The sequence below is a fragment of the Callorhinus ursinus genome, unplaced genomic scaffold, assembly GCF_003265705.2.
Source record: "Callorhinus ursinus isolate GAN/ISIS: 27379988/994484 unplaced genomic scaffold, GSC_fseal_2.0 scaffold2, whole genome shotgun sequence".
Lineage (NCBI taxonomy): Eukaryota > Metazoa > Chordata > Mammalia > Carnivora > Otariidae > Callorhinus > Callorhinus ursinus.
Genome location: NW_027397064.1, coordinates 92,183,958 through 92,211,052, shown reverse-complemented (window position 1 = coordinate 92,211,052; position 27,095 = coordinate 92,183,958). Strand labels below are relative to the sequence as shown.

General features: G+C 39.8%; 1 protein-coding gene across 6 annotated transcripts in view; it reads left to right on the top strand.

The window, feature by feature from the left end:
• Positions 1-10,522: 10,522 nt before the first annotated feature.
• ACMSD (aminocarboxymuconate semialdehyde decarboxylase) overlaps positions 10,523-27,095 on the top strand; it is a 72,822-nt gene continuing 56,249 nt past the window's right edge. For 3 of the 6 annotated variants that reach the window (XM_025857013.2, XM_073884706.1, XM_073884711.1), the window contains exons 1-2: positions 10,523-10,705; positions 18,386-18,430. In XM_025857013.2, the coding sequence (XP_025712798.1) occupies positions 10,649-10,705; positions 18,386-18,430 (102 nt within the window). In that variant the 5' untranslated portion in view covers positions 10,523-10,648. The remainder of the gene's footprint in view (positions 10,706-18,385; positions 18,431-27,095) is intronic. The other 3 variants (XM_073884716.1, XM_073884700.1, XM_073884720.1) reach the window with 3 other exon arrangements.

The window sequence follows — 27,095 nt, the reverse complement described above, 5'->3', positions numbered from 1 at the left end:
GAAATTATAACTTCATTACAAAATATTTGAAAATATAAAGATAAGTCATTCAGAATATCACTACTCTAATTGAACCATTATGTGCATTGGGATGCATTTTCTTCTAGTCTAGAAATTCCTTTGTGTGTTTTTAAGTGGTTGTCCATCAAACATTCTTAAACACTGCAGATCCAATGCTGCTCTTAATCACCTAGCAAGGAACTCAAATGCCATTTTATAACTATTCTTTTCTTTCCTTTCTTTTTAAGTCTCTAACCCTATCTTGGTGGATGACCTCACTTCCTACCTCAAAAAGACCATAGATACTAGCAACTCTTGAGGGTTGATTACCTTTGGTTCAACACATCATGATCCCCTCACATCTTTCCCTTCACCCTCAAAAGAGAGACAATCCCTCCTCTCCTAAGCTAACATTCTACCTGGTCCCCATCACTTCCTATCCCCCTGAGTTAACCCTCCACCTGTTCCCCAGACCCCAACACTCCATGCTCCCTTTCCCCCAGTAAGCTAACCCTCCACCTATACTCTGGTCTCCATCGCTATATGTTTCCTCAAGTGGCTCACATCTATTGATAATATGACTTATACATGGTAGGATTATCAATCTCACCTCCCCACCATTAATAATACCTGGAATTCCTAGTTGAGTTGCAAAAATTTCAGGTGTGTAACTGTACAAAGGTAAAAATTACAAAATGTAATTGTCCCCACTTTTCTGTAATACCTCTCAAATGTTAATAATACAAGCCCTTATGCCATCAGATGGCAGAAATAATCTCAATTACATCAGGATTTCTCTTACACACTTTCTTTGAGGTTTTATCTAAATTCTGGCAGGCCTGTATGACAACAATAATATGAAAAACAACGACTGACCCTTACATGCCACTTACTCTATACTAGGCATTGTTTTGCATGCCTTCCATGTCTTAACTCATTTGATTCTTTTTTTAAATTTTTTTATTTAAATTCAATTTTATTAACATACACTGCATTTTTAGTTTCAGAGGCAGAATTTAGTGATTCATCAGTTGCATAGAACATCCTGTGCTCATTACTTCAAGTGTCCTCCTTAATGTCCATCACCCAATTACGCCTTCTTCCCACCCACCACCCCTCCAGCAACCCTCAGTTTGTTTCCTAGAGTTCAGTGTCTCTTATGGTTTGCCTCTCTCTATTTTCATCTTATTTTATTTTTCCTTCCTTTCCCCTATATTCACCTGTTTTGTTTCTTAAACTCCACGTGTGAGTGAAATCATATGATTATTGTCTTTCTCTGACTGGCTTATTTCACTTAGCATAATACCCTCTAGTTCCATCCACATTGTTGCAAATGGCAAGATTTCATTCTTTTTGATGGCTGAGTAATATTCCATTGTGTATACATACCACATCTTCTTTATCCACTCATCTGTCGATGAATATCTGGGCTCTTTCCATAGTTTGGCTATTGTGGACATTGCTGCTATAAGCATTGGGTGCATGTGCCCCTCTGAATCACTATGTTTGTATCCTTTGGATAAATACCTAGTAGTGCAATTGCTTTGATAGAATTAATAATATCAATAAACCCTAGCCAGACTTATCAAAAAGAGAAGAGAAAGGACCAAAATAAATAAAATCATGAATGAAAGAGGAGAGATCACAAATAACACTGAAGAAATACAATTATAAGAGAATATTATGAGCAATTATATGCCAACAATAGGCAATCTGGAAGAAATGGATGCATTCCTAGAAACATATAAACTACCAAAAATGAAACAGGAAGAAATAGAAAACTTGAACAGACCCATAACCAACAAAGAAATTAACTCATTTGATTCTTACAACAGCCCAAGGTAGAATCTATTATTCTCTCATTTTACATATAGAGGGATGAGTATATAGAAAATTAGTTATTGGCTCAAGGAAACAAAGTTTTATAAGTCATGCTATAGTCCATGCTCTAAACCATTACCCCAGACCCCCCCTTAGTTTCTTTTGTAGCCCAAGGCATTAGCAGGCAGAGGTAGTATGTGACTTGGACCATTGTCTATGTTGGCATCCGCTGAAACATCTTCCTTCCGTCACAAACTCATGCAGGTGCCTGCTTATTCATCCTCATCCCTCATTCCAAGGCTCCTTCATGACTGACTTACTTTCAGCTACTTCTATTTTCTCTTTGGGATCACTCTGTATCTCTCTTGCCTTACTAAGCTTCAGGCACTCTGCTTACCTACCTGAAGCCTTCTGTCTGGGTATAACATTCAACCACATTTCCTTGCCACCTTCCCAGGCACTGTTTGGGAATGAAGACACAGGTCCCTTCTACTACCAGATCAAGATTTCATGACCCATCTAGAGTTTCTTCTCGCATTCAACCCCCAGGATTGGCCATAAGGATGTCCTCCTCAGGGACCCGGAGTATCTAACACACTCACCTCTCTTTCTTTGACTCCCCTCTGCCTGGTCTAGGTGGCCTTTATTTAGTTAGGGTGAGTGAAAATTTGATCTCAACCCTGTATCCTACAAAGTTTATGGCTCAGTCTTTCCATCAGTCACTCAGGCTAAGGTTTTTAAAACTCAAAATCCAGGGTGCTTGGATGGCTCAGTTGATTGAGCATCCAACTCTTGATTTCAGCTCAGGTCATGATCTCAGGTCACAGGATCAAGCCCCTTATCCATCTGGCTCCACACTTGTAAGGAGTCTGCTTCTCTCTCTCTCTCTGCCCCTCCCCCCCCACTCTCTCTCTCAAATAAATAAATAAACCTTTAAAAAAAAACCCTGAAAACCCAACAGCTGGCTTCTGTTTTTACTCTTGAACACCTAATCTTCCAAATACAAAAAGGGCCACAGGGTTCACAGAAATACTAAGAATGGCACCTGTTGCTGTATGACATTGAGTAAAGGCTAAATCTTTCACATAACAGTTTCACATGAGGCTTAGATAGAAATGTTCCTGAAAAAGACATTTTATCCACTTATTCATTTTTATTTACATATTTATTAGTTTGTTGAGTATTTATGAAACACTTATAAAGCACTGTATTAGTCAAAGTTTCCAGACAAATAGAACCAATACGATGTGTATATATAGAGAGACTTATTTTAAGGAATTAGTTCATGCAATTGGAAGGATGACAAGCCCAAAATCTTCAAGATACGCTGAGAAGTTGGAGACCCAGAGTAGAGTTGACGCTGCAATCAGAATCTGAAGGCTGGCTGAATTCCCTCTTCATGTGCAGAGGTCAGCCTTTTTATATTAAGGCCTTCGAATGAGTAAAGGAGTCCCACCCATGTTATGGAGGATAATCTGCTTTTCTTAAAGTCCATTCATTCAAATCTTAATCCCTTCTTCCTGAAAAACCTTCACAGAAACATCTAGAATAGCGTTTAACCAAATATCTGGATACTGTGGCCTAGCCAAATCCACAGATAAAATTAACCAGCACAAGCACCTACTCAGTTGTTTTTCACTAGGGATGTAACAGACAACAAAACAAACATAGTCCCTGGCCCCATGGTGTTTACTCAAAAATTCACTAATTCAACAGTGCCTGGATGTAAACAAATTCAAATTCAAGTGCAAAAGATTGAAACTAGCTCTCTTCCAAGTAGCAAGAATTGAAAAGGAAGAGAAAGAGATAAAGAGGTCTCTGGGTGCCAAACCTAGAAGCCTGGGAAAAGGTAGTAGAAAGGGATTCTGGTATCTTTGAAGATGAACTTGAAATCATTCACAGCTTTGTTGGGGCCATTCCTACTCATTTCCCCAGCTAACTCTTGCAGGAGGGGGTAGTCCCCTTTTGCCATTTGGAGATGGGTATTGGCAGAAGAGGCTTCATAGAGGAGGTGATGTTTAAGCTAAATGCTCAGTGATGGATAGAGATGTACACTTGGCAGAAAGGACAGGGAAAAATTATTCCAAGCATTAGAGGTCAAAGAAGCCATATATAAAGCCTAAAAGGGAAATATATCATATTTGGGGAGGCACAAATATTCCCTGTGACTAGGGCACAGGGCACAGTAGCAAAGCACAGAGACAAAAGAGGTGGAGAAATACCCATGGGGCCTTGTTTCCCATGCATGCTTGGACTTAGCAGTGAGAAACCATAAAAAGTGTTACATTGAAGATGTGATTGTCTTGTGTTTTAGAAAGATCATGCTGATCAAGAGTCCTGGGGATGGATTACAGTGGACCAAGATGCCACTAGTGGGCAATTAAACAATCCTGGAGAAAGATGGTGAGGGCCTCAAAGAAAGACTGGAGAGAAGAGAACAAGGTTGGAAGATGCAATGGGCTTAGAATAAAAAGATTTGGCAAGGGGTGCCTGGGTGGTGCAGCTGATTAAGCGGCTGACTCTTGGTTTTGGCTCAGGTCATGATCTTGATCTCAGGGTATTGGGATCAAGGGCTGCATCAGGCTCTGTGCTCAGTGCAGAGTCTGCTTGAGATTCTCCCTCTCCCTCTGCTCCTCCCACTCATGCTCTCTTTCTCTCTCTCTCTCAAATAAATGGATAAATCTTTAAAAAAAAAAAAAGAACTTGGCAATTTATTGATTATGCGGGTGGGGGGAAATTGGGGAAGAGAAGTGGTCCTTTCAACCAGTGGAGCTGCCAACCTTCAAGAGGAACACACAGGCCTGGCCAAGGAGAAACACAAGTGTAGTAACTTCAACAGAGGGCACACCCCTACCCCATAGTCCTGGATCACAAAAGCCCAGGGTTCTTATATAATCTAAGAAAGGGGAAGCAAGGTCCCTCAAACTGACTAATATCAGACTTCCTACCAGTCTTTGCATATGGCAGACTAAGAAGTAATTGGGTTAGGTGTCACGGTATAATTCATAGCTGATACTTTCATTTTACTCAAGTTAATACTTACAGTAACTCTCTATGAGATCAATTCCATTATCATCCCTATTTGACAGAGACCATGAAACTTTCTCAAGACCATCCAACTAATAAGCAGTAGTCAGGAGTCAAAGCCTGGTATTTAAGCTGACTCATAGCCATCAGATGAGGGCCAGGAGAAAGGAGCTACTCAGACTTAGTCTAAACCATTTTTTTATTTTTATACAATCCAGTACTGAATAATTTAAGGATCTCTTGCCTTTTTCCACAAAGGAATGCCAGTATAAATGAGAATAAAGCTCTTCTGATTTATAATTCATTTTCTTAAATGTGGAGATGAGATCTTATATAATTTCCCTTTTTTGTTGTCACTTCCCTCATTCCTGTAGTGGGAAATGAAAGGGTCAAGGACCCTATAACCTCCTGCCCATTTAGCCAAAAAGTTTGCTGTATTTATAAGCAAAAATAAAAGCATTGCTCTCTTCTCCTGTTATAGGTACACTGAATACACAGAACTCATCAGATGTTGTTACATATGCATCATTTTAAATCTCCCACTTTCCCTTTAATACTGCTTGGTGAAGGCGGTCCTCCTCCTCCCTCTGGATGAAAACCTGTGCAGCCTTCATGACATTTCTACTCACTTTTACATAATAAAAATTCCTAAGCTCATTTTAAATTACAAACCCAGTCTCAATTGAAAAACTATAAAATACCCATTGAAATATACTAATAATCTCTTCAATCCTCATTGAAAGGTGAGGCTTCTCCCCCTGAAGGTGGGCACACAGATTCTTTCTTCTCCTTTCCCCACTGGCAATTCTCCTCCTTCCTGAGCTTGATCTCCTTCCATGGGAGGGCCAAAGCAGGGAGAGAGAAGAAATGTTAGGGCTTTAGGACAACTGCTAATTAAATGACCCTGTGGTAAAATGGCTTAGAGCTCTGTGGGCAGGCTGGAGCTTAAAATGCTCTTTCTCTTTCTCTTGTGAAATGTTTTTGAGGTTCTTTAGTGGCTCCCCAGGATTGGGGCCTTCCTCTGTAGCTCCCTGTAGATAATTTTTATCTGACTTATCAATAATTGAGAGACATATGTTGGAAAATTTTTCAAATTTTCATATATATATATATATTTGGAATATGTGTTGTGTGCATTACATATTTTGAGGCAATCTGGTATACCAAATTTAGAATTATTGTGGCTTTGTACTTAGCTGAACCATTTTATTATTAAAGTGATCCTCCTTTGCCTTAACAATGTTTTTTGTATTGTGGTCTCTTATTTGGACTAATGTGAAGTGTTTACGACAGACATGGCTATCATTGCTTTCTTTTGGTTAGAATTTCCTTCCTCTATTTTCTCTTCCCTTTTTACTGTCAAACTGTCTCTATCCTTAGAGTTTAAATATGTTTCTAATAAACAACATTTAGCTGGTGTAGTTATTTCTATCATTTTACTGTGTGCTTTCTATTTGCCTACTTTTTCCATGTTTCTTTTTTCCTCTCTATTGTCTTCTTTTAGATTGATTTTTTTTTTCTTTTTCCAGTTTCCACTTAACAGGGTTGAAAGTTATATACTCTTTGTGTATTCTTTTAGTAGTTACTCTGAACATTCTACCATGCCCAATTGTGGTAGGCTGCATAATGCTCCCCACTCAAGGATTTCCATGTCCTATTCTCAGAACCTGTGAAAATGTTACTTCACATGGTTAAAGGGACTTTGAAAATGTGATGATGTTAAGGATTTTGAGATGGGAAAATTATCGTGGGTTATCTGGGTGGGTCCAATATAATAACATGAATCTTTACGAGAGAGATGGAAGGGTTAGAGTCAAAAAAAAGGTGATGTGATGACAGAACGGAGAGAAATACTGAAAGATACCACACTGCTGGCTTTGGGGATGGAGGATGGAGTCTGAGCCAAGGATGCAGACAGTCTCTAGAAGGCAGAAAAAGCAAGGAAACAGATTCTTTTCCAGAACCTTAAGCAGGAACACAGATCTGCTGACCCATTTTAGACTTCTGACTTCTGAAATAGTAAGAGAATAAACTTGTATTGGCTTAAACCACAACGGATGTAGTCTGTTATAGCAGCAATTGAAAACAAATACAGATTTTGGTACCCAGAAGTGGGGTGCTGCTGTAACAAATACAAAAAAATGTGAAAGTGGCTTTGGAATTGAGTAATAGGTAGAGGGTAGAAGAACTTTGAGGTGTATGATAGAAAAAATCCTAGATTCCCTTGAATAGACTGTTAATAGACATATGGATGCAAATGATTCTGCCAGTGAGGGCTCAGAAGGAAATGAGGAACATGACAGAAAGTAGAGGAAGGGGGGGGTCCTTGTTATATAGTGGCAGAAAACTTAGTTTAATTGTGTGTCCTACAGTTATGTAGAAATAAGAATTTATAAGTGATGAAACTGGATATTTGGCTGAGGAGATTTCCAAGAAAAGTGTTAAAGGTTCATCCTGATCCCTTCTTGGTGATTATAGTAAAATGCAAGAAGAAAAAGACAGATTGAAAAACTAGTAAGAAAAAAGGAATCAGGACTTGGTGATTTAGGGAACTCTCAGCTTATCCAGATAGCAAAAGATATGAAAATTAGATTTGCTGTCAGGAGAGCATACCTTGGAGAGAAAGCCAAAAGTATGGTTGGACAACCTTTTGCAAGTAATTTATCTCTTTAATGAAGGCATTATCGTTGTTATTACTGGTATTATTTTAAATACTTAATATGATTTAGAATTACTTATATGATTACCAGTTTCTTTCCTTCCCATGCATTCTTATATTTCAGACCTTCTTTCTGGAGTCTTCTTCCTCCTTTCTGGAGTACATCATTAGGAATTCCTTAAGTGAAGGTTTTTTGGTAGCAAACTCAGTTTTCATCTGAAGATATCTTTACTTCTCCCTCATCGTTAAAATTAAGTTTTACAAAGTATATGACTCCAGGCTGACAGTTCATGTGTATCATCCCTTTGAGCATATTTTCTTGTGTCCTATGTCTCCTTTCATTGCTGTGAGAAGTTGGCTGTCAGTCTAATTGCTGATTTTTGAAGGCATTCTTTCTCTCTCTAGCAGTTCATAGGATCTGATCTTTATTACTGGTGTTCTGTAGTTTCACTACAAGGTTTCTAGAAATGAAGTTCTTTTTGTTAATCTTTCTTGATATAGTTTTCGATTCTTAGATATGTTGGCTCATCAGGTCTAGAAAATTCTCAGCTATTATCTCTTGGGATATCTCTCCTCTAACTTCTCTCTCCTCTCTTTTAGCACTTCTGTTAGACTCCTTTTAGACTTTCTTATTTTATCCTTTGTACTCTGTGACACTCTTAAATATGCTCAATCCCCTCATCTCTCTGGGCAAGTAAGTCTCTCTTCCAGTTCATTAATTCTCCACTCAACCATGTCTATTCTGCTGTTTAATCCACCAACTGCATTTTTTATTTAAATTATTATGTTTTCATTTATAAAAGTTTTGTCCCTTTTCAAACTTGGTCAATCATTTGATAGTCCATCAATTTTTAAATTTTTATTTCTTTAAACATTCCATGTAAAATAAATTTATATTCTATGCTTAATAATTCCAATATTTATGCCCTTGGAGGTTTAAATCTACTATTTATTATTTCTGTAGGCATTCCCTCATGGTGGTTTTTTTTCCTAATGTGTGTAGAATTTTTTATTATAAGCCCATATTTTCTTGACCTTAATCTGTGGCAATATTGAGAGGACTAAGTTGGGATGCTCTTCTCCAGGAAAGATTTCTATTTTCTCTTTCTGGGCATGGGTGGAAATGGAGTAGTCAAGGATTACTAACCTGGTACCACTTTAATTAAAACCTTCAGTAACTGTCTTTGGATAATACTTCTCAAGGAATTCTCAAAAAAATTGTTATTCTTTTCTTTTTCTTCCTTTTTTTCTCATCATGGAGACAGATGTCCTAATAGACTCCCTTTGTTGACCAGTGGATTTTTTTCTTCTAGTTTACTTATTTGCTGGTTCTAGCCCCTTCAAAAATTCTAGTTAAATGAAGGGGTCTCAGTTTTATACAAGCCCATGGTATGATTTCCTACTCCTCTGTGAGATATAAATCCTTAAAGCTCTAGAATTCTGAGTCTACACTGCCTGGGTTCAAATTCTGTCTCCATCACTTTTTCTGTGACCAGGGACAAGTTATCTAACTTCTCTGTGCTTCAGTTTCCTCTTCTATAAAATGGATATTAGTGATAATTCCTCTCTCATAGGATTGTTATAAGGAACAAATGAATCGATACGAGTAAAATGCTTGGAACAGTGCCTGAGCCACAGAAAGTGCTCACACTTACTTTGGGTATTGGCATATGCCCCCATGTTGATTTAAGGCTCACTTATTCAGTTTTAGCTCACTGAACTTTTTTAAAAATGATCTTGAGGATTTATTTTCTTTCAAGCTGAGCAATATTAAAAGAATGTTTGTTATAATTTACTCAGAATCTAGTTTAACTTATTATAATTTACCCAGAATCTAGTTGAAAAGAATGTTGGTTACAGTTTTTCCAGAATCTAGTTGAATAGCCTAGTAGGAAGGCTTTTTGGATGACTTAGTCCCTGTGCTGTGGAGACTGAGATGAAGGAATCATCCCAAAGCAGTTGCAAGGCTGTGCCAGGGACCTCAGGTCCTTGAACATTTTAAGCTTTCCAGGAATAGGAAAGGGTTAACGTAGAATAATAAAGGGCTGCTTTGTTCTAGGCTCTCTTTAGAGGCATGACCAATAGCCCCACTTTATGCTCCAGTGGAAGACCTCTCCAAAGTACTCTGACAACTCTCAGTGGAATGGTTATTTTCTTTTTTCCCCTGCACTTAAGCTGTGTACAATTATTATTACAACATATGCATAATTTTACCTCATTCAACCTCAATAAATAGTAAATGCATGAATGAACAAATGAAAGAAAAAGGCAATGGAAAAAATAACATGTATGAAGAATGGGCTCTTTCTCTGATTCAAAAGTAAAGGTGAAACTTCCCCCACAACTTTTCAACATGCTAAATTTTCAGGAACAAGCCAATTGATCAATATTGTTTAAAGACATCAAGGTAAATAACTGAACAAAAAGCAAAAGCATTAAAATTGGTTGCTTCTGGGGAATGAAACCAACGATAAGGTGAATCAGTGATCTACTGTTCCTTAAAAACCCTCTGTACTATTTGATTTTTTACTATGTATATCTTTTTTTAAAGATTTATTTATTTATTTATTTTAGAGAGTGAGAGAGCACGAGCAGGAGGGGCAGGGGAAAGGGGAGAGAGAATCCCAAGCAGACCCCATGCTGAGCTCAGAGCCCCACGCGGGGCTCGATCCCACGACCATGAGATCACTACCTGAGCCAAATCCAAGAGTTGGACACTCAACCAACTGCGCCACCCAGGCGCCCCAGATTTTTTTATGTATATCTTGAAAAAAAAAAAAGAAATATTTAAAAACAAAGATTAGCCAATTTTGGACCTGCTGTAATTCAAAAGCACCCAGTAGTACATCTGACCTCCTGAAGTTTAGTACAGTCTTTTTTTTAAATTTTTTTTATTTTTTAATTTAGTGCCCAAAGTCCCAATTACCAAACAGTGGCTGACCCAAAGCCAGGTTGACAAATAAACAGAATTTTGAACTTTAATAAGGCAACTCCAGTGAACCTAGACGGAGCTGAGTAAGCCTACTGACTGGTGCCGGAAAATAGCTGTAAAGGAACTATGTAAATCAATTAACTCCATGGTTTTTATGGAGATCTCTTGATACCAAATCTTTCTTTTCATGCTTCTCTGATCCTGCGGAGATGAAAATTGACATCCATAGTCATATTCTACCAAAAGAATGGCCAGATCTAAAAAAGGTAATGGTGATTAATTTGCTGAATTATTTCTGGACCTTCTCCAGGGTTTCTCACTGCTTCTATTACAGATCTATCTCTTCTTTAGGGAATTAGATGTTAAGTTTCTCTGCTCTAGGGGTGATTTAAAATTATTTGGTAGCTCTGATTTCCCAGTTTTTTAAAATTACTTTTATATTTATTTTGAAAGAACATTGATCAAAGAAGTAAGTGCCTTCTCAAAATCCCCTTTTCTCCTCAAATGAAGCATTCTCTAAAATTTCTGGACAATTTAAGTCAGGCAGTTTTACTTCCATTTAAATCACATATTCAGCTGCTGGGAAGATACGTGCCAACTACAGAATTTAAAGTTACAGTTTCAAGTAAAAGACTATTAAAAACATGGAATGTGATAGGCTTCCAGTACTTCTAAAACACATCTCCTTTCCAAAATGTTTAAAATAAGTTTTAGAAACACCAAGAGATAGCTTGTGGAGTTTTTTTAAAGTCTATTTTAGGACACTGTCTGAAACCTTTCCTTTTGATGTTCTTTAAGCTGTAAATTCTTGTTATGAACTAGAGAGTAGGAACATCAAAAAAAAACCTAGAGAAAATGACATGAAGCCTTTGTACAATGAGTGTCTCTTTCTCTGTGTTTCTCAAAAGAGGAAAATTTCCTTTTGTCATTAAGAACTTTTGAATGAATACTAAAAGAAGGAGATGGGGAACATGAAGAAATTTATAAGTGGTTTGAGCTTTATTCAGGCTAAGTATCAGGTTTTACCCAATCTTCAGCCTTCTCTAGTATTTTCATGCCACTAATAATGTTTCATCTTTTTTATCCCAAGTGAGGAAAAATGAATTAACACAAACTAATTAAAATATAGTTTATTGTGCAAGTAAGTGAAACTATTTTCTTCTCATAATTGTCTCCTGGAAGAATGTTAATCTTGTTTCTTTGTCCATTGGTACTTCAGGTAAGGTGGATAGTAGACATTGTAGACAGAAAAATACATATGATGCTGAACCATCTATAGTACCTGCTCTAACAGGAAAGCCTCTTCCTGTTAGAGCAGGTACTAAAAACTAACTGCACCAACTGACCCCTCCAGGAATCTAACTGCCTACATAGGAACTTGCTGTTCTGAATGCTATTGTCCTCATCATGTTTTATTAAAGTGTAAACACCACTTCACAAGGTTAGTGATGAAGACCCAGAGCAGCCTAAAAAGGTGCCTCCTCTTTGCTAAAGGGAGAAAACTTTCTACCTAGTATCATGTGCCACAACTCCACCTCCCATTAACTGCCTCCCACCTGGAAGCCTGCCTCCAGTTTGAGCAGAGAAGTTGTCACCAAGAGCTGACAATTTCTAGGTGTTCCCACCCAATGCAGGGTCCTAAAGGCATTGTTAAAACTGCTTAGGAAGCTGAAAGATGCAGAGCTTAGGGAGGCTATAACCATAAATGTGTGCCCTGGAGACTTCCCAAGCACATGCTCTGCTGGCTCTTTATTCCCCCTTCTCCTTCTTAATTATTTTAAGATTTATTTATTTATTTATTTGAGGCTGGGGAGGGGCAGCGGGAGAGGGAGAGAGAGCCTCAGGCAGACTCCACACTGAGCGTGGAGCTTGACAAGGGGCTCGATCTCACAGCCCTGAGATCACAACCTGAGCTGAAACCAAGAGTCAGACACCTAACTGAATGAGCCACCCCCCTCCAGACATCCCCCTCCCTTCTCCTTCTTAACTTCTAGCTTGCCTCATAAGAGGGGAGGGGCATTTTGTCCCAATAAACCAGGGTTCTATCTAGTAGTCTCATGTGCTGCAAACAGATAACTGATGCACTTAATTATGTTGATGATATGATGATAGTAATAATAACCATTATACTCTTAGACTTCCAGGGAGCAATATATACATATGTTTGATTCACATAAAAATTGTGTAAATTGCAGATAGGATTTATATTATCAACCTTGCTGGACCAATGAGTGCCTAAGACTCAGAAATGAGCCCCTAATCCCGGAGCTATGTGGGACCATGGTGGCCCCTCTACAGCATTACCACTGCAACCATCTTGATAGAGCTGGCTCAGGAGAATATCAGTGCTGTGAGGGATGTCCCTGCTTCCCTCTGTCCCCCAGTGCCTCCCTCGACACCAGCCAGTTCCCCAATCCCCCACACTCATGTAAACCCACTGAGGGCCTCATCACAGGGTCACTGGAACCTGACTTCAACCCACAGGTCAAGCAAGTGGATCTGTTATGTGGTAAAGTTTTCATTTGATTGCAGGCAAGCCAGTGATGAAAAAACCAGCTGAAAAACAGTTGTGTGTTTTCAAACTGGGAGTGAGATAAATAAACATACATATAAATAGTGCCGGGATTCTTCTTCCTCTCTCCCCATTTCCAGTCCATATAGTCAGAGTAAAGTGAGCATTAAAGTGACATGAATCCTTGGCGTTCATATAGTTCAGTAATTACAGCAGATTTTCCTTTATCTTCAAATTGTTTCTTAAGGGGTAAAATATTATTTCAAAACATCAATCTCTGATCTTTTCTAACCATTTTTTCAAACTTTCCAATAAAAGAATGAAAAGGAGAAGCCAGTACTAGTTTTGTTTGAAAAACTAGTATCTATTTTCCAACCTGCTTTTCTTTATTAAACATTAATGGACACACCTCAATAACCTTGACCTCCTAATGCAGTGAGGAAACAAACAAGCAGAATCAACATCCTGGGTTGGATAATTAACTAATGACTACAAAGGACTGGGATTTGAGAAATCTTTTTATTTTCACTTGCTAATAATGATTTTACTCGGACTTACAGTTAAAATCCTTAGGGGGAAAAAATCTATCTCATGTGGAAAGAGAGCAGATGCAGGGGGCACTTGATTAAATTGTGTTTCTGATGCATCAGGACCCCCACTCTCTGCTATCAGAAAGAGGAGGATGGTGGCCCAAGGAACCACGGTGAACAATGTTTCAGACTGATCCACTATGAGATTGTTCATAACAACTATAATGATAATAAGGTCTTGGCTCTTTCCTTCAGTAAGAATTTATGGATCACCTACTATGTCCCCAATAGTAAGATTTGCAAAGATTCTTCTAGTTTTAAATGGGGTCAAAAAAGTCTGGCCTTTAATAAATATATATTTATATCTTTTATCGTTAGCAATGATTTAATTGCACTTGATCACTGTCAGGTTTTAGGGGACCAAATCCCAGACATAATCTGACTTTTAAGCAACCCCTCTGAGGAAATAGATATCTGGTTTCATCACACAGGAAGTTCCTTATTCACCTCATGAAGTATGAGGGCCCCAAGACACTAAAAATGCCATTCAGTTCATCTACCTCTGACTCATATAAATCCATCTCAGAAACATAACTCTTGTATATAAAACTGAATTCCCTTGGATTTTTTAGTTTGTTTTTTATTGTCATGCCCTTAAATGCCTACGGGACCCTGGTCGTTGTCAGTCAAACATTTTCAGACTGTAAATGCCTCTTGGCATATGCTCTCACCAAAACTACTTTCAAGGTCATAAATTTCAGACCCCAGGCTTGGTTCAACCTAGGATGACGGCTGCAGAACTATGCAGAGCCCAGACTTGCAACAGTTGCCCTAAATAGGTTAGGCCTTTGCAAGGGGCTTAGAAGAAACACAAAGTGGTCAAATTTTGTGCTTTCCAAGAAAGAGGAAGGAGGAAAGAAGGGTGACAAGAGCTCCTTCTTTCAGAGCACTCTTTAGTCTGGCGCTAGGGTATGCCTTCTTCCACCACCTGAGGATAGAACAGGCTGCCACCTCTATGCTACATCCAATGCCATCCCTGTCTGCCACCACCACTGCCATGAAGCTCACTAACACAACCATCACCGCTACCACCTCACAACCTCTACCATTGCCACCGCCACTGCCAATCCTACAAACACCACAACCATCACTCTCGCCACCTTTGTCACCACCTCCACCACCACCAATGCCACTGTCACCATCATCACAATCATCATTAGCATTGATGAGGTTCTTTCTATACGCCAGGTCTGGTATCAGTGGCTTTCTATGAATTTTATCTCAATTAATTCCTGTAAAACCCTATGCCACAGTTACATATGAAGCACAAAATGTAGCCTCATTTTACACATAAGTGTAAAATGCTAAGTTACTCCAACAAAGTCAAGGATCTTTTAAGTGGTTTGTCATGTGTGACAGGATCCCTTTGTTCTGCCTCTCTCTGCCTCTCTACCCTTCCTCCAATGGAACACATCTTTAACCTGCTAACTTATGGGTTAAAGTTCCTTAGCAAATTCAGAAAAAGTAAGAAAGACAGAGAGGAAAGAAGGAAGAAAGGAAGAAAGAAGAAAAGAAGGAAACAAGGAAACAAAACCTTTTCTTCTACACTAAAGTTTCAATGGCAATTTTCCAATTCGAGAGAAAGTTAATTTACTCTAAAATGTAACTGGTTGAGGCCATATGCCACCTCCTGCACCAATACAGATCTCTCAGCAGCTTTATCCAGGAGAAGGTGGAGGGGTGGCACAAGGGTATTAAATGCCTGTAAGGAGGAGAGTGGGATAGAGGAGTGCAAAGGAAGAGGCTCGTACAAAGAAGAGAAGCTTGGCCCCCTGGTGGACAGTTTCCTCTGCATGCCCAGCCTGCTACTTCAGGTCCTGTGATACCATTTAGGAAGGGGGCCGGTAGATTTCCAGAGCTAATATGATTCTTTGGAGCTAGAACTCAAGAACAGACCTTATGCCAAGGTGGAATAAGGCTGATACAGAATTTACCAAATCTTAAATCTCCTGGGGCAGGCCCCACTCACAGACACAGAAACATACAAACACCTCTGTGCAGTTGGCCCAGACCTCCCCTCAGTCTGGAGGTGAGAGGGTAGCTAGGAAGAGGAACCTTCCATCACCTGACTCACTCAAGACAACTGCCTTGTAACAGGACATGGAAACCAGCCACTGTTAGCTGGTTTCATCCAACTACAACAAGCAAGAAGTTGAGCTGATGGTCAGCTTCCCTACTCATCACTACTGACAAAAGCTGTTAATGAGCTCTTCACATCTGTTTCCGGGCCCCACACCTTCCCTTCTTCATCACACTGTGAGAATAACTGTTCTAAAGCCTGGAAATGGTGAACACTGGTAGTTTCTCTCCAATCTGATCCCAGACTATCATTTCAACCTCCCTCCCTAGATACCACCTGATTCAAGTTGGTGGTCAGTACCCTCCTCCAGGCTCCCAGGGAGCTTATGTTACTCTACCACAGCACGTCTCATACACCATCACCCTCCAGTACTTGCCATCCCAGCCCCACACGTTCAAGACTGTGCTCCACACAGGCTGGAAGTGTCCTTCACTTTTATTTTCTCTGCCCTAGTAAGGCTGGTCAGGGGTGGGATTCCCTGAGGGTTTGGAGAATGAATGAACAAAATGAGATTTTAAAACCTATGGTTACATGAGTTATATATACCTATGTTCTTAGGCAGCCTTTGAAAATTTTTTATTCATGACCTCAAGAAGAAATATATTTTATACTGTGACTCAGTACATTCATATATATGATGGAAAGGTCTAATGAACTAATACCACATGGGAAACATTCTAATATATTATTCTATTCTATTCTGTTCTATTCTACTCCATTCCATTCCATTCCTATTTTAGCTTGGGTTTTCCAAGAAGCAGACCCTGAAACAAAGATTCAAATGCAAGTAGTTTACTTTGGAGATGATCCTGGAAACACCAGGAAAGAGGAGAAATGAGACAGGGAAAGCAAGGCAGCCAAAGAAAGTGTAGAATGTGTGCCTCAACTCAGACTCATGATGCCCAAGTGGTGGGGAAACCAGTGTATTCAGTGTACTTACATACAGACACCCTCAGTCACTGGTTGAGGGCTTTGGAGGCAGGGAGCCAGGAATGGGGACACTAATTTCCTGAGACTTCTGACCCTCTAGAAGGACCGGATCAAAGCTGGCTTCAGTAGCAACAGGGAAGCCCTTGTCAAAGAAATGCAGGGGCTGACAGGTGAAGGAGGGCTGGTGTGCACAGGAGTGTTAAGGGGAGGGAAGTTGGGTTGGACGCTGGCAGCATCCATTGCACAAACTATTTTGGTTTTTAGAATGTCTGGGTCACTATCCACTAAACAGATTTCATGATCTACTAATGGACTGCAACCCATGGTTTGAAGAGCAGTGTTAGCATTCTAAGATGGTATTTCCTAAAGAGTAGTCCTTACAGTCCATGTACTCCTGGTGGTCCATGAAATGATTTTAGGTGGTACATGGACAAGTATTTTTTAATGTTAATCCTCATTTAAAAATTGCAAGCTAGTGTCTGATATCTGATCCAGAACACATAAACAACTCTCAAAACTCAGTCATTAGAAGACAAATAACACGATTTAAAAAAAAACTAGGCAAAGAATGTTCACAGATACTTCACCAAAGAAAATATGTCAAATAAGTACTTGAAAAGCTGTTCTCGTTGTTAGAGAAATACAAATCAAGACCACAATGGTATACCACTACACACCTACTGAAATGGCTAAATTAAGAAAACTGACAATACTACGTGCAGATGAGGGTATGGAGCAACTGGAATTCTCATACTTTGTTGCTGGGCATGCAGACTTCTACAGCCACTTTAGCCACAGTTTCTAAGTGGCAGTTTCTCATGAGGCAATTCTGCTCCTGGATATTTATCTAAGAAAAAATAAAACATATTTCTACACAAAGAACTGTCTTCAAATGTTTATAGCAACTTTATTCATAATAGCAGATAAGTAGAAAAACAAAATGTCCACCAAGTGATGAATGAATAAATAAATTGTGGTATATCCCTAGAATGGAATACTACTCATCAGTAAAAAAGGAGTGAACTACTAACACAAGCAACAACATGGATGGATCTCAAACGCATTACTAAATGAAAACAAATCTACTCACAAAGGATGCATAATGTATGATTTAACTTAAACAACATTCTGGAAAAGTCAACTTATAAACAGAGAAATCAGACCAGTGGCTCTAAGGGGCTGAGGACAAGGGTGAGTTAAGTGTCGACTGTAAAGGAGCATAAGATTGTATTTCAGGGTGATGAAAGACTCTATTTTTATTTTGATTGCAACGTGGGATTGCATAGAATATACACTTACAAAGATCTAATGTTACTGTGTGTAAATTATACCTCAATAAACCAAACTTAAAAAAAATTGTAACCGGGGCACCTGGGTGGTTTAGTCGGTTGAGCGTCTGCCTTCGGCTCAGGTCAGGATCCCAGGGTCCTGGGTTCGAGCCCCACATTGGGCTCCCTGCTCAGCAGAGTCCACTTCTATCTCTTCCTCTGCTGCTCCCCCTGCTCACAAGAGAGTGCGTGCTCACTCTCTTCCTCTTCCTCTCTGTCAAATAAATAAAATAAAATCTTAAAAAAATATTGTAACCTAGGTAAAATGAGCACTTCTATGATATAGAATTTTCCTCTTTATATTTCAAATAAATATACTTGAGGGGAAAAAAAGTAAATTGATTTAAATATCAATATTGAGTATGTGATACATGGGTGTTGGGGGCAGAAAATGGGAAGGTGCTGCCTGGTAGGATGGAGCTCAGGATCCTTTGCCCCGGGGATGCCCCTTTATTGCAGTCCTCCCTGTTTTGTTCCTCCAGTCTAACTGTGCTTCTCCCCCACAGAGATTCGGCTATGGAGGTTGGGTGCAGCTCCAACACCACAGCAAGGTGAGCTTCTCACAAAGGATGAATGTCCCTTAGACCAGGGACATCCTGAGCCTGAGATGTTCTTGCAGGTGGGCCTCCAGGCTCAACTCACGTCCTCTTTTTGACTTTGTAATAGGCAAGGGAGCAGCACTGAGTTTCTCAAAATTACCAGAAAAATGAAGGTGACTTCAAAGAGCAGTATTTAAGAAGATAAAACTGCAATTTGAGAAGCCATTAAGAAATTTTTTTTCTATTTTTTTTTCTGCCCTAGAACCAATTTTAGCATTTATTGCTCTGCCTCAAGAAAGCAACCTGGGCTCTTTCCACAGGTTATTACAGTATATTAATGCCAACCAAAAAAATGGCACAGTTTAGGTTTGCGCTAAGCTGGAGAAATTAAACGTTGGAGACAAAGAGGAGAAAAAGCCACTTTTATTAAAGGTTGAGTCTGGTAAGAGGAAAAGCAAGAGGAGGAAGGCCTGGGGCAAAGCATTCTGCAAGTAAGGAGGCCTGAGAGTGAGCTGAAGTCCAGTGCTACGCAGCCGTCAGATCTGACTTCACTTGCATAGGCATCTCATGCTCTCCTGGAGTTCAGATCACATTCCTGAGCTTCCAGCTAAATGCAGATGGACCCTGGAGGACTCAGGGTCTGGGAAGGCAAAGTTACCATGTGCAGGGGTAACTTGGGAGAAATGCAAACTTGGAGGTCTCACCCCAGACCTACCAACTCGGGAATTTGGAGGGTCAGGACAGCAATCTGTTTTGACAACCCTCTGGTGATTCTGACACTCAAGTCTGAGAACCACTGGCTCATACATTCATTCACTCACTCACTGGTTTATATTGATGCCTATTTTGTATCAGGCCAACCAATCTCAATACCGGGAATAGGCTGGTGAACCAGACAGAGATATTCGCTGCCCTCATGGTGCTCAAATTCCAGGGAGAGACAAACAAACATGATCACAACAGAGAATGGAATGAAAAACAGTGCTGTGGTAGCGAGTGATTGGGGAAGATTCACTGCGCTGGCTGCTCAGGGAGCCAGCTAAAACTCAGAGGATGGGAAGGAAAATCCTGGACAAGTGTCCCTGGATGAGGAACAGCAGTTGCAAAGCCCACCAAGTAAAAAAGAACTGTGTTTGAGGAACAGAAAGGAAGGGAATGTGGCTGAGATGTAGTGAAAGGGGGAGATGGTAGGAAATAAGGCTGGGGAGGTACACAGGGGCCAGATCATGGAGGGACTCTGGGGACACTTGGAGTGTCCCCAGCTGTGGAGTCTGGATTTTATTCTCAGTGCCATGTAAATTCTCTGGAGGGTCTTAATGGCTTAAAAAGACTGCTCTGTGGAATATGAACAGAGACAGAGTTTAGGGAGCCAAGATAAGAGCTGGAGAGATGAGCAGAAGCCTCATTAGACAGGGCCATAGAGGATAGATTTAGGCCTTTGTACTTGATCCTAAAGGCAATGGAGAATAAATAGTTTTGGGAATCAGAATCCCTGGGGCAGCTTGCTTTCACCTTCATTAAAGAGTGCCCACTAAGTGCTGGTTTAGACACTGTGCTGTACTCTTCCCATTAAAAGTGCTAGTTCCTAGCCTGGGAGTTGGTGATGTCAGTTGGCCTTAAATCTCCCCAAGGTAGAGAACATTCTGAGTGGAGCTGATTACAACGCTATCAGGAAGTCCACAGGAGTGGGCAGCCTGTGACTGGTTTTTAGGTCTCATTTGTAACCTCGATACTGGATTTGAAAGGCTTTCATTTCATTTTGTTTTCATGTCAAAAAATTGCATAAAGAGTAAATCTCCAAAAGAAAACAGGAATGAAAATATTTCATATCGGCTACCTACATATTTCCAGCAAAATTGGACAGAATTTAATAGAACAAAACAGTGACACTCTCCTTCCCTCTCTCTCAAAAACAAAACAAATGAAAATACAACAGAAGCGGATCTGTATTTTTCATAATTATAGTGGTGAGGGATTACAGTCAGGAAAAACAACAAGCAAATATGTATAAATATGGAAATTAGGCTAAGCAATGAGAAAATCCAGTATTTGGGGGCTGAAATTTCTTTTTGTTCTCCTACATTCCTTTGAACAAATATTTTGTGGCTCCCAAGACTGATTTACCTTGGAGATTCCTGTCCTCTGAAAAATCTTTCCAAAACATTTCTCTGGTCTGCCCATTTGTTTCTCTTTTCAACTTTGGTTTTTCAATGCTCTTGGAATGAATTGAGGGGTATTTGTTTGCCACAGGAAAGCTTTGTTCAGAACTAAAAAAAAAGAAACACCATTTGTCCTTGGTTGAGTATTGATAAAAGTATAAGTAGTAAGCCAGTTTGTATAACTTCCTTTCAGGAGCTGTTTGGGGTGAGGAAAAAATACCTAGGAGCATTTCAGAGGGTAGACATAGGGTCCTTCTCAAATCCATGGGTCAGAAGCATCTAGAAACATCCACTGAGTGTTTTTCAGGAGCTTGGGAATACAAATGCAGACACGCACACACGTGCACATAAACACATGTCTGTGTATGCATACACATATACACATCGTTTCTATCCGATTAGCATTTTGCACACAATGTTCTGTGTGAGCTCATCAGGCTGCTGCTCTCAAAATGATTTCCCCCATAAAGAAAAACCTACCCAGTTTTTCACCTGTGTCCCAAGCACAGGACCTTCCATCCCCATGGAGTTGGGGTGCATCATCCTCCCAGTGTGGATGTGTTCTCCATCCTGGAAGCTCCCAGAACCCCATGCTATTGGGATTTTTATGGAGGCTTTATCATGTAGGCATGTTCAATTATTAACTCCATTTCTAGCCCTCCTCTACTCCCTGGAGAAGTGGGGGGGGGACTGAAAATTCCAAGCTTCTAATCATGGCATGGTCTTTCTGATGACCAGCCCCCACCCAGGAGCCATCCAGGGGTCTATTCGGAGTCATGTCAATAGAACAAAAGATGCTCCTAGTCTCTTACCCACTTAGGAATTTACAAGGGTTTTAGCAGTCCTATGTCAGAGGATTAAAGACCAAATGTTAAAATAAGAGATGCTCCTAGTAACCCTCAACAAAGTAGGTAAAGATGGAACATACTTCAACATCATAAAAGCCATATACAAAAGACGCACAGCTAATACTATCCTCAATGGGGGAAAACTGAGAGCTTTTCCTCTATGGTCAGGAACAAGATAGGGATGTTCACTCTCACCATTACTGTTTAACATAGTACTAGAAGTCTTAGCCACAGCAATCAGACAACAAAAAGAAATAAAAGGTTTCTAAATAGGCAAGGAAGAAGTCAAAATTTCACTATCTGCAGACAACAAGATACTCCATGTAGAAAATCCAAAAACTCCACCAAAAATTTGCGAGAATACATGAATTCAGCAAAGTCCCAGGATATAAAATCAATTTGCAGAAATTTGTTGCATTTCTATACACCAATAATGAAGCACCAGAAAAAGAAATCAAGGAATCGATTCCATTTACAATTGCACCAATAACAATAAGATACCTAGGAATAAACCTAAACAAAGAGGTAAAAGATATGTATGCTGAAAACTACAGAACACCTATGAAAGAAATTGAAGAGGACACAAAGAAATGGGAAAAAATTCCATACTCATGAATTGGAATAACAAACACTGTTAAAACGTCTATACTACCCAAAGCAATCTACACATTTAATGCAATCCCTATCAAAATACCACCAACATTTTTCACAGAGCTAGACCAAACAATCCTCAAATTTGTATGGAACCACAAAAGACCCCAAATAGTCAAAGCAATACTGAAAAGGAAAAGCAAGGCAGGAAGCATCACAATTCCAGACTTCAAGCTATATTACAAAGCTGTAGTCATCAAGACAGTATGGCACTGGCACAAAAACAGCCACACAGATCAATGGAACAGAACAGAAAACCCAGAAGTAAAGCCATAACTATATGGTCAACTAATCTTCAACAAAGTAGGAAAGAATATCCAATGGAAAAAAAGACAGTCTCTTCAACAAATGGTATTGGAAAACTGGACAGCCACATGCAGAAGAATGAAACTGGACCACTTTTTCACACCATACACAAAAATAAATTCAAAATGGATGAAAGGCCTAAATGTCAGACAGGAATTACTAGATACATCACCAGAGGAAAGGGAAACAAAAGCAAAAATGAACTACTGGGGCTTCATCAAGATAAAAAGCTTTTGCACAATGAAGGAAACAAACAAAAAAACTAAAAGGCAGCCTATGGAATGGGAGGAGATATTTGCAAATGACATATCTGATAAAGGTTTAGTATCCAAAAATCTATAAATATCTTATCAAAATCAACACCCCAAAAAACAAATAATCCAGTTAAGAAATGGGCAGAAGACATGAACAGACATTTTTCCAAAGACATCCAGATGACTAATAGACACATGAAAAGATGCTCATCACTCATCATCAGGGAAATGCAAATCAAAACCACAATGAGATATCATCTCACACCTGTCAGAATGGCTAAAATTAACAACACAGGAAACAAGAGATGTTAGAGAGGATGCAGAGAAAGGGTAACCCTCTTACACTGCTGGTGGGAATGCAAACTGGAACAGCCACTATGGAAGACAGTATGAAGCTTCCTCAAAAAGTTAAAAATAGAACTACCCTACAATTCAGCAATTGCACTACTGGATATCTACCCAAAGGATACAAAAATACAGATTTGAAGGGGTACATGAACCACGATGTTTATAGCAGCATTACCAACAATAGCCAAACTGTGGAGAGAGCCCAAATGTCCATTGGCTGATGAATGGATAAAGAATGTGTTATATATACACAATGGAACATGACTCAGCCATCAAAAATAATGAAATCTTGCCATTTGCAATGACATGGATGGAGCTAGACTGTATTATGCTAAGCAAAATAAGTCAGTCAGAGAAAGACAAATACTATATGGTTTCACTCATAGTGGAATTTAGGAAACAAAACAGATGAACATGTGGGAAGGGAAAAAAAAGAGAGAGAGAGAAGAGAGGGGAGGCAAACCATAAGAGACTTAAAAACAGAGAACAAACTGAGGGTTGACGGAGGGAGGTGGGTGGAGGACAGACTAAATGAGTGATGGGTATTAAGGAGGACACTTGTTATGATGAGCACTGGTATTGTATGTAAGTGATAAATCACTAAATTCTACTCCAAAAACCGATATTACACTCTATGTTAACTAACTAGAATTTAAATAAAAATTTGGAAGAAAAAAAGAGAGATTCCCCTAGTTTTCTTATCACTTAGGAAATTACAAGGGTTTTAGAAGCAGTGTGCCAGGAATCAGGGGCAGAGACCAATATATATATTTTCTTTTATTTCACACTCCATCACTGGGCAGCCAGGAAAACACCCAACTGGATAAAGAACACATAGATAGTAATAATTTTGTACTAACTGAGCAAAAGAGACAAAAAATAGTAAGGGACTTTAGGAGAGGTGGAGGGGCAGGGGGCAATTTTCATAAAAGAATCTCTGAACTGTAGAACTAGTGATTATCTAGTCAGTGTTTGAAAATATGGGCTGCAATGCAACAGTGAGTCATGATATCAATACAGTGGGTTAGAGCAGCTTAAAAAATAAAATAGATTACAAAAGAGAATAGCAGAACGCATTCATGGTAAGAGTAAATATTGTTTCATGGAAATTTTATTTCAGTCTGTATCTGTATAAATAGATATATTGGGGTGCAATGCGTCACAATGGAAAATACATTTCTTAATGTGGTATCATGGCCAATACTGATTAAAGCCCTCATCCAATGCCCTCATTTCATGTTTTTATTTTTAAGGTTAATTTTTCATTACATAAGTAATATTTGAATAAATTTTCCTTTTTAAATTTAGGCTTTTGGAGATTAAGCTATAGTTAATTCCCTTGGATCAGCACTCCCTATCCTCAAAAGTAATTCCTATCAGGGATTACTATCGGGGTGCCTGGCTGGCTCAGTTGGTACAGCACGCAACTTTTGATCTGAGGGTCATGAGTTTGAGGCCCCACATTGGGTATAGAGATTACTAAAAATAGAATCTTGTTTTAAAAAAAAGTAATTTCTATTAACAGTTTGGTGGGTATCTTTCCAGACTGTTTCCCATTATTTTATTTATATATACATGTACCTATAGAAACACATAGTATTATGTAAAATGTTTATGTATATTTTTAGTTAAATCAATCAGCCTCCAAACAGAAAACAAATGGCACACTAATTTAAGCGTGAGTAGTCAATTAAGACTACTCAGAAAAGAGCTAACAAAGAGCCTATTTATAAAGGTGTAGGTATGTATGTGATGAAGTTGTAGAAGCCGGCACGGATTAGAGCACGAAGGGTCTTGCAGGCTGGGTTAAGGAGTCTGGATTGTGCCTTCAGGGCAATGGGATTCCATTCAAGAGCTTTAAGTGGGGCTGTGGCCAAATCTGATTTAAGGTTTTTATTTATTTTTTATTTATTTATTTTTTAAAGATTTTATTTATTTGACAGAGAGAGAGCGAGAGAGGGAACACAAGCAGGGGGAGTGGGAGAGGGAGAAGCAGGCTTCCCGCTGAGCAGAAAGCCTGATGTGGGGCTCGATCCCAGGACCCTGGGATCACGACCTGAGCTGAAGGCAGACGCTCAATGACTGAGCCATCCAGGCGCCCCTGATTTAAGGTCTTTAAAAGTTGACTCTGGGAATACCGAGCTGGGTGACTCAGTGGCTCAGTCTGTTAAGTATCTGACTCTTGATCTCAGCTCAGGTCTTGATCTCAGGGCTGTGAGTTCAAGCCCCACATTGGGCACCACCCTGGGAGTGGAGCCTACTTAAAAAAAAAAACAATTAAAAATTTTAATTTTAATTTTAAAAAGCTGACTCTGGCTCTTTTGTAAAGACTGGGTTGGAAGGGAACAAAAGTGAAAGCAGATCAAGCTAGAGGCTGATGCAGTCATTCAGGCAAGAGAGGAGGGGGCTTAGGCCAGACTGAGGCGGCAAGCTGTGGAGGAGGAGACCACTTCCGGATCTACTATGGAGACAGAATTCAGGGCACTGGGAAATGAACTGGATAAATGACATGGTAGGCAGAGGGAAGTGAAAAAGTGAAGTTGTCTCAGAGAGATGAGAAAGATAATGCAGGCATCAAGGCCAAAAGCAGCAAGCCAGGAGGACCAGCAGGTCTGGGAGAGAAATGGTTGTAGCAGGGCCTCCAATGGAGCTCCCTTCAGAACCTTTAAATGTGAGCATTGGAGTGATAATAGAAAGTTCTTCCTGATGACAGCATCTGGGCCATTTCTAACAACTCTGCACTTCATACCCAACGAGCTCAGAAGCTTGCACGGTCTAGAGGGATAGCCTGAGTAGGCACTGCGGTTAAGGAGCAGAGAATGGGAATCTGATAGTGAAACACTGAGTTTGAAAGTACATTTTAAGTGATGCATGAAGTACCCATCATTTGAAATACCAGCCATATTCGAACTTATCTGTGGACAATATTAGAATTAGAATGTGAGAACCAGAAGTACATCAGGTTAGGGTCCCTGGGAATCAGACTCTGAGACAGAAATTAGCACGCAGGAGGTTTATCAGGAAGTGCTGTGACAATGGGCACCAGTGGAAGGAGGAGAACAAAGCTGGATAGAACAGAGGGCAATGCTGAGCTGTGATGTTTCAATGGAGGCCTCAGCTGACCCTACCAGGAGATCTAAAGCTAAACCTTCAGAATTGTCCCAAGTTGGGGTGCAGGAGGACAAGAGAGACGGTTCTTTATACCTCCATGTCAATCAGTCATTGGAAGTGGGCTGCCCTGGAAATGAAGCAGGACCTGGAGGGAGGTGGCTCTTCAGCTGAGGCAGTCTTCCTATCTCCCCATAGGGACTGATAGCTCAGGGACGTCTGTAGGCAACACCCTCAGAAGCTAGAAGAAAAGGCCCTTTATTCCTGAAAGAGGATTTGAGCAGCACATCACACCATCCTGGGAAGGGAATTTAGACATCTCTTACTCTAAGCGCTTATTTTATAGTTAGAATCTGAGGTTCTGGGAGGTTGTTTACACACAGGGTCCTGGTCTCCTGACTCCTGCAGTATCATGATTTCTATTATGTCATGCTATTCTGGCTTTAAAACTATTAGAGGTGTATTTGAAATGGTTTACCCAGGTGGCGATTGTTGGTTGGGGAACTCTTTTTTTTTTTTTAAGTTTTATTTATTTAAGTAATCTCTACACCCCACGTGGGGCTTGAACTCAGGACCCCAAGATCAAGAGTCACATGCTCTTGGGCTGCCTGGGTGGCTCAGTTGGTTAAACATCTGCCTTCAGCTCAGGTCATGATCCTAGGGTCCTGGGATGGAGCCCCGTGTAGGGCTCCCTGCTCAGTGGGGAGCCTGCTTCTCCCTCTCCCTCTCCCTGCCGCTCCCCCTGCTTGTGCACTCTCTCTCTGTCAAATAAATAAATAAAATCTTAAAAAGAAAGAAAGAAAGAAAGAAAGAAAGAAAGAAAGAAAGAAAGAAAGAAAGAAAAGGAAAAGAAGAAAGAAAGAAAGAAAGAAAGAAAGAAAGAAAGAAAGAAAGAAAAAGAAAGAAAGAAAGAAAGAAAGAAAGAAAGAAAGAAAGAAAGAAAGAAAGAAAGAAAGAAAGAAAGAAAGAAAGAAAGAAAGAAAGGAGGGAGGGAGGGAGGGAG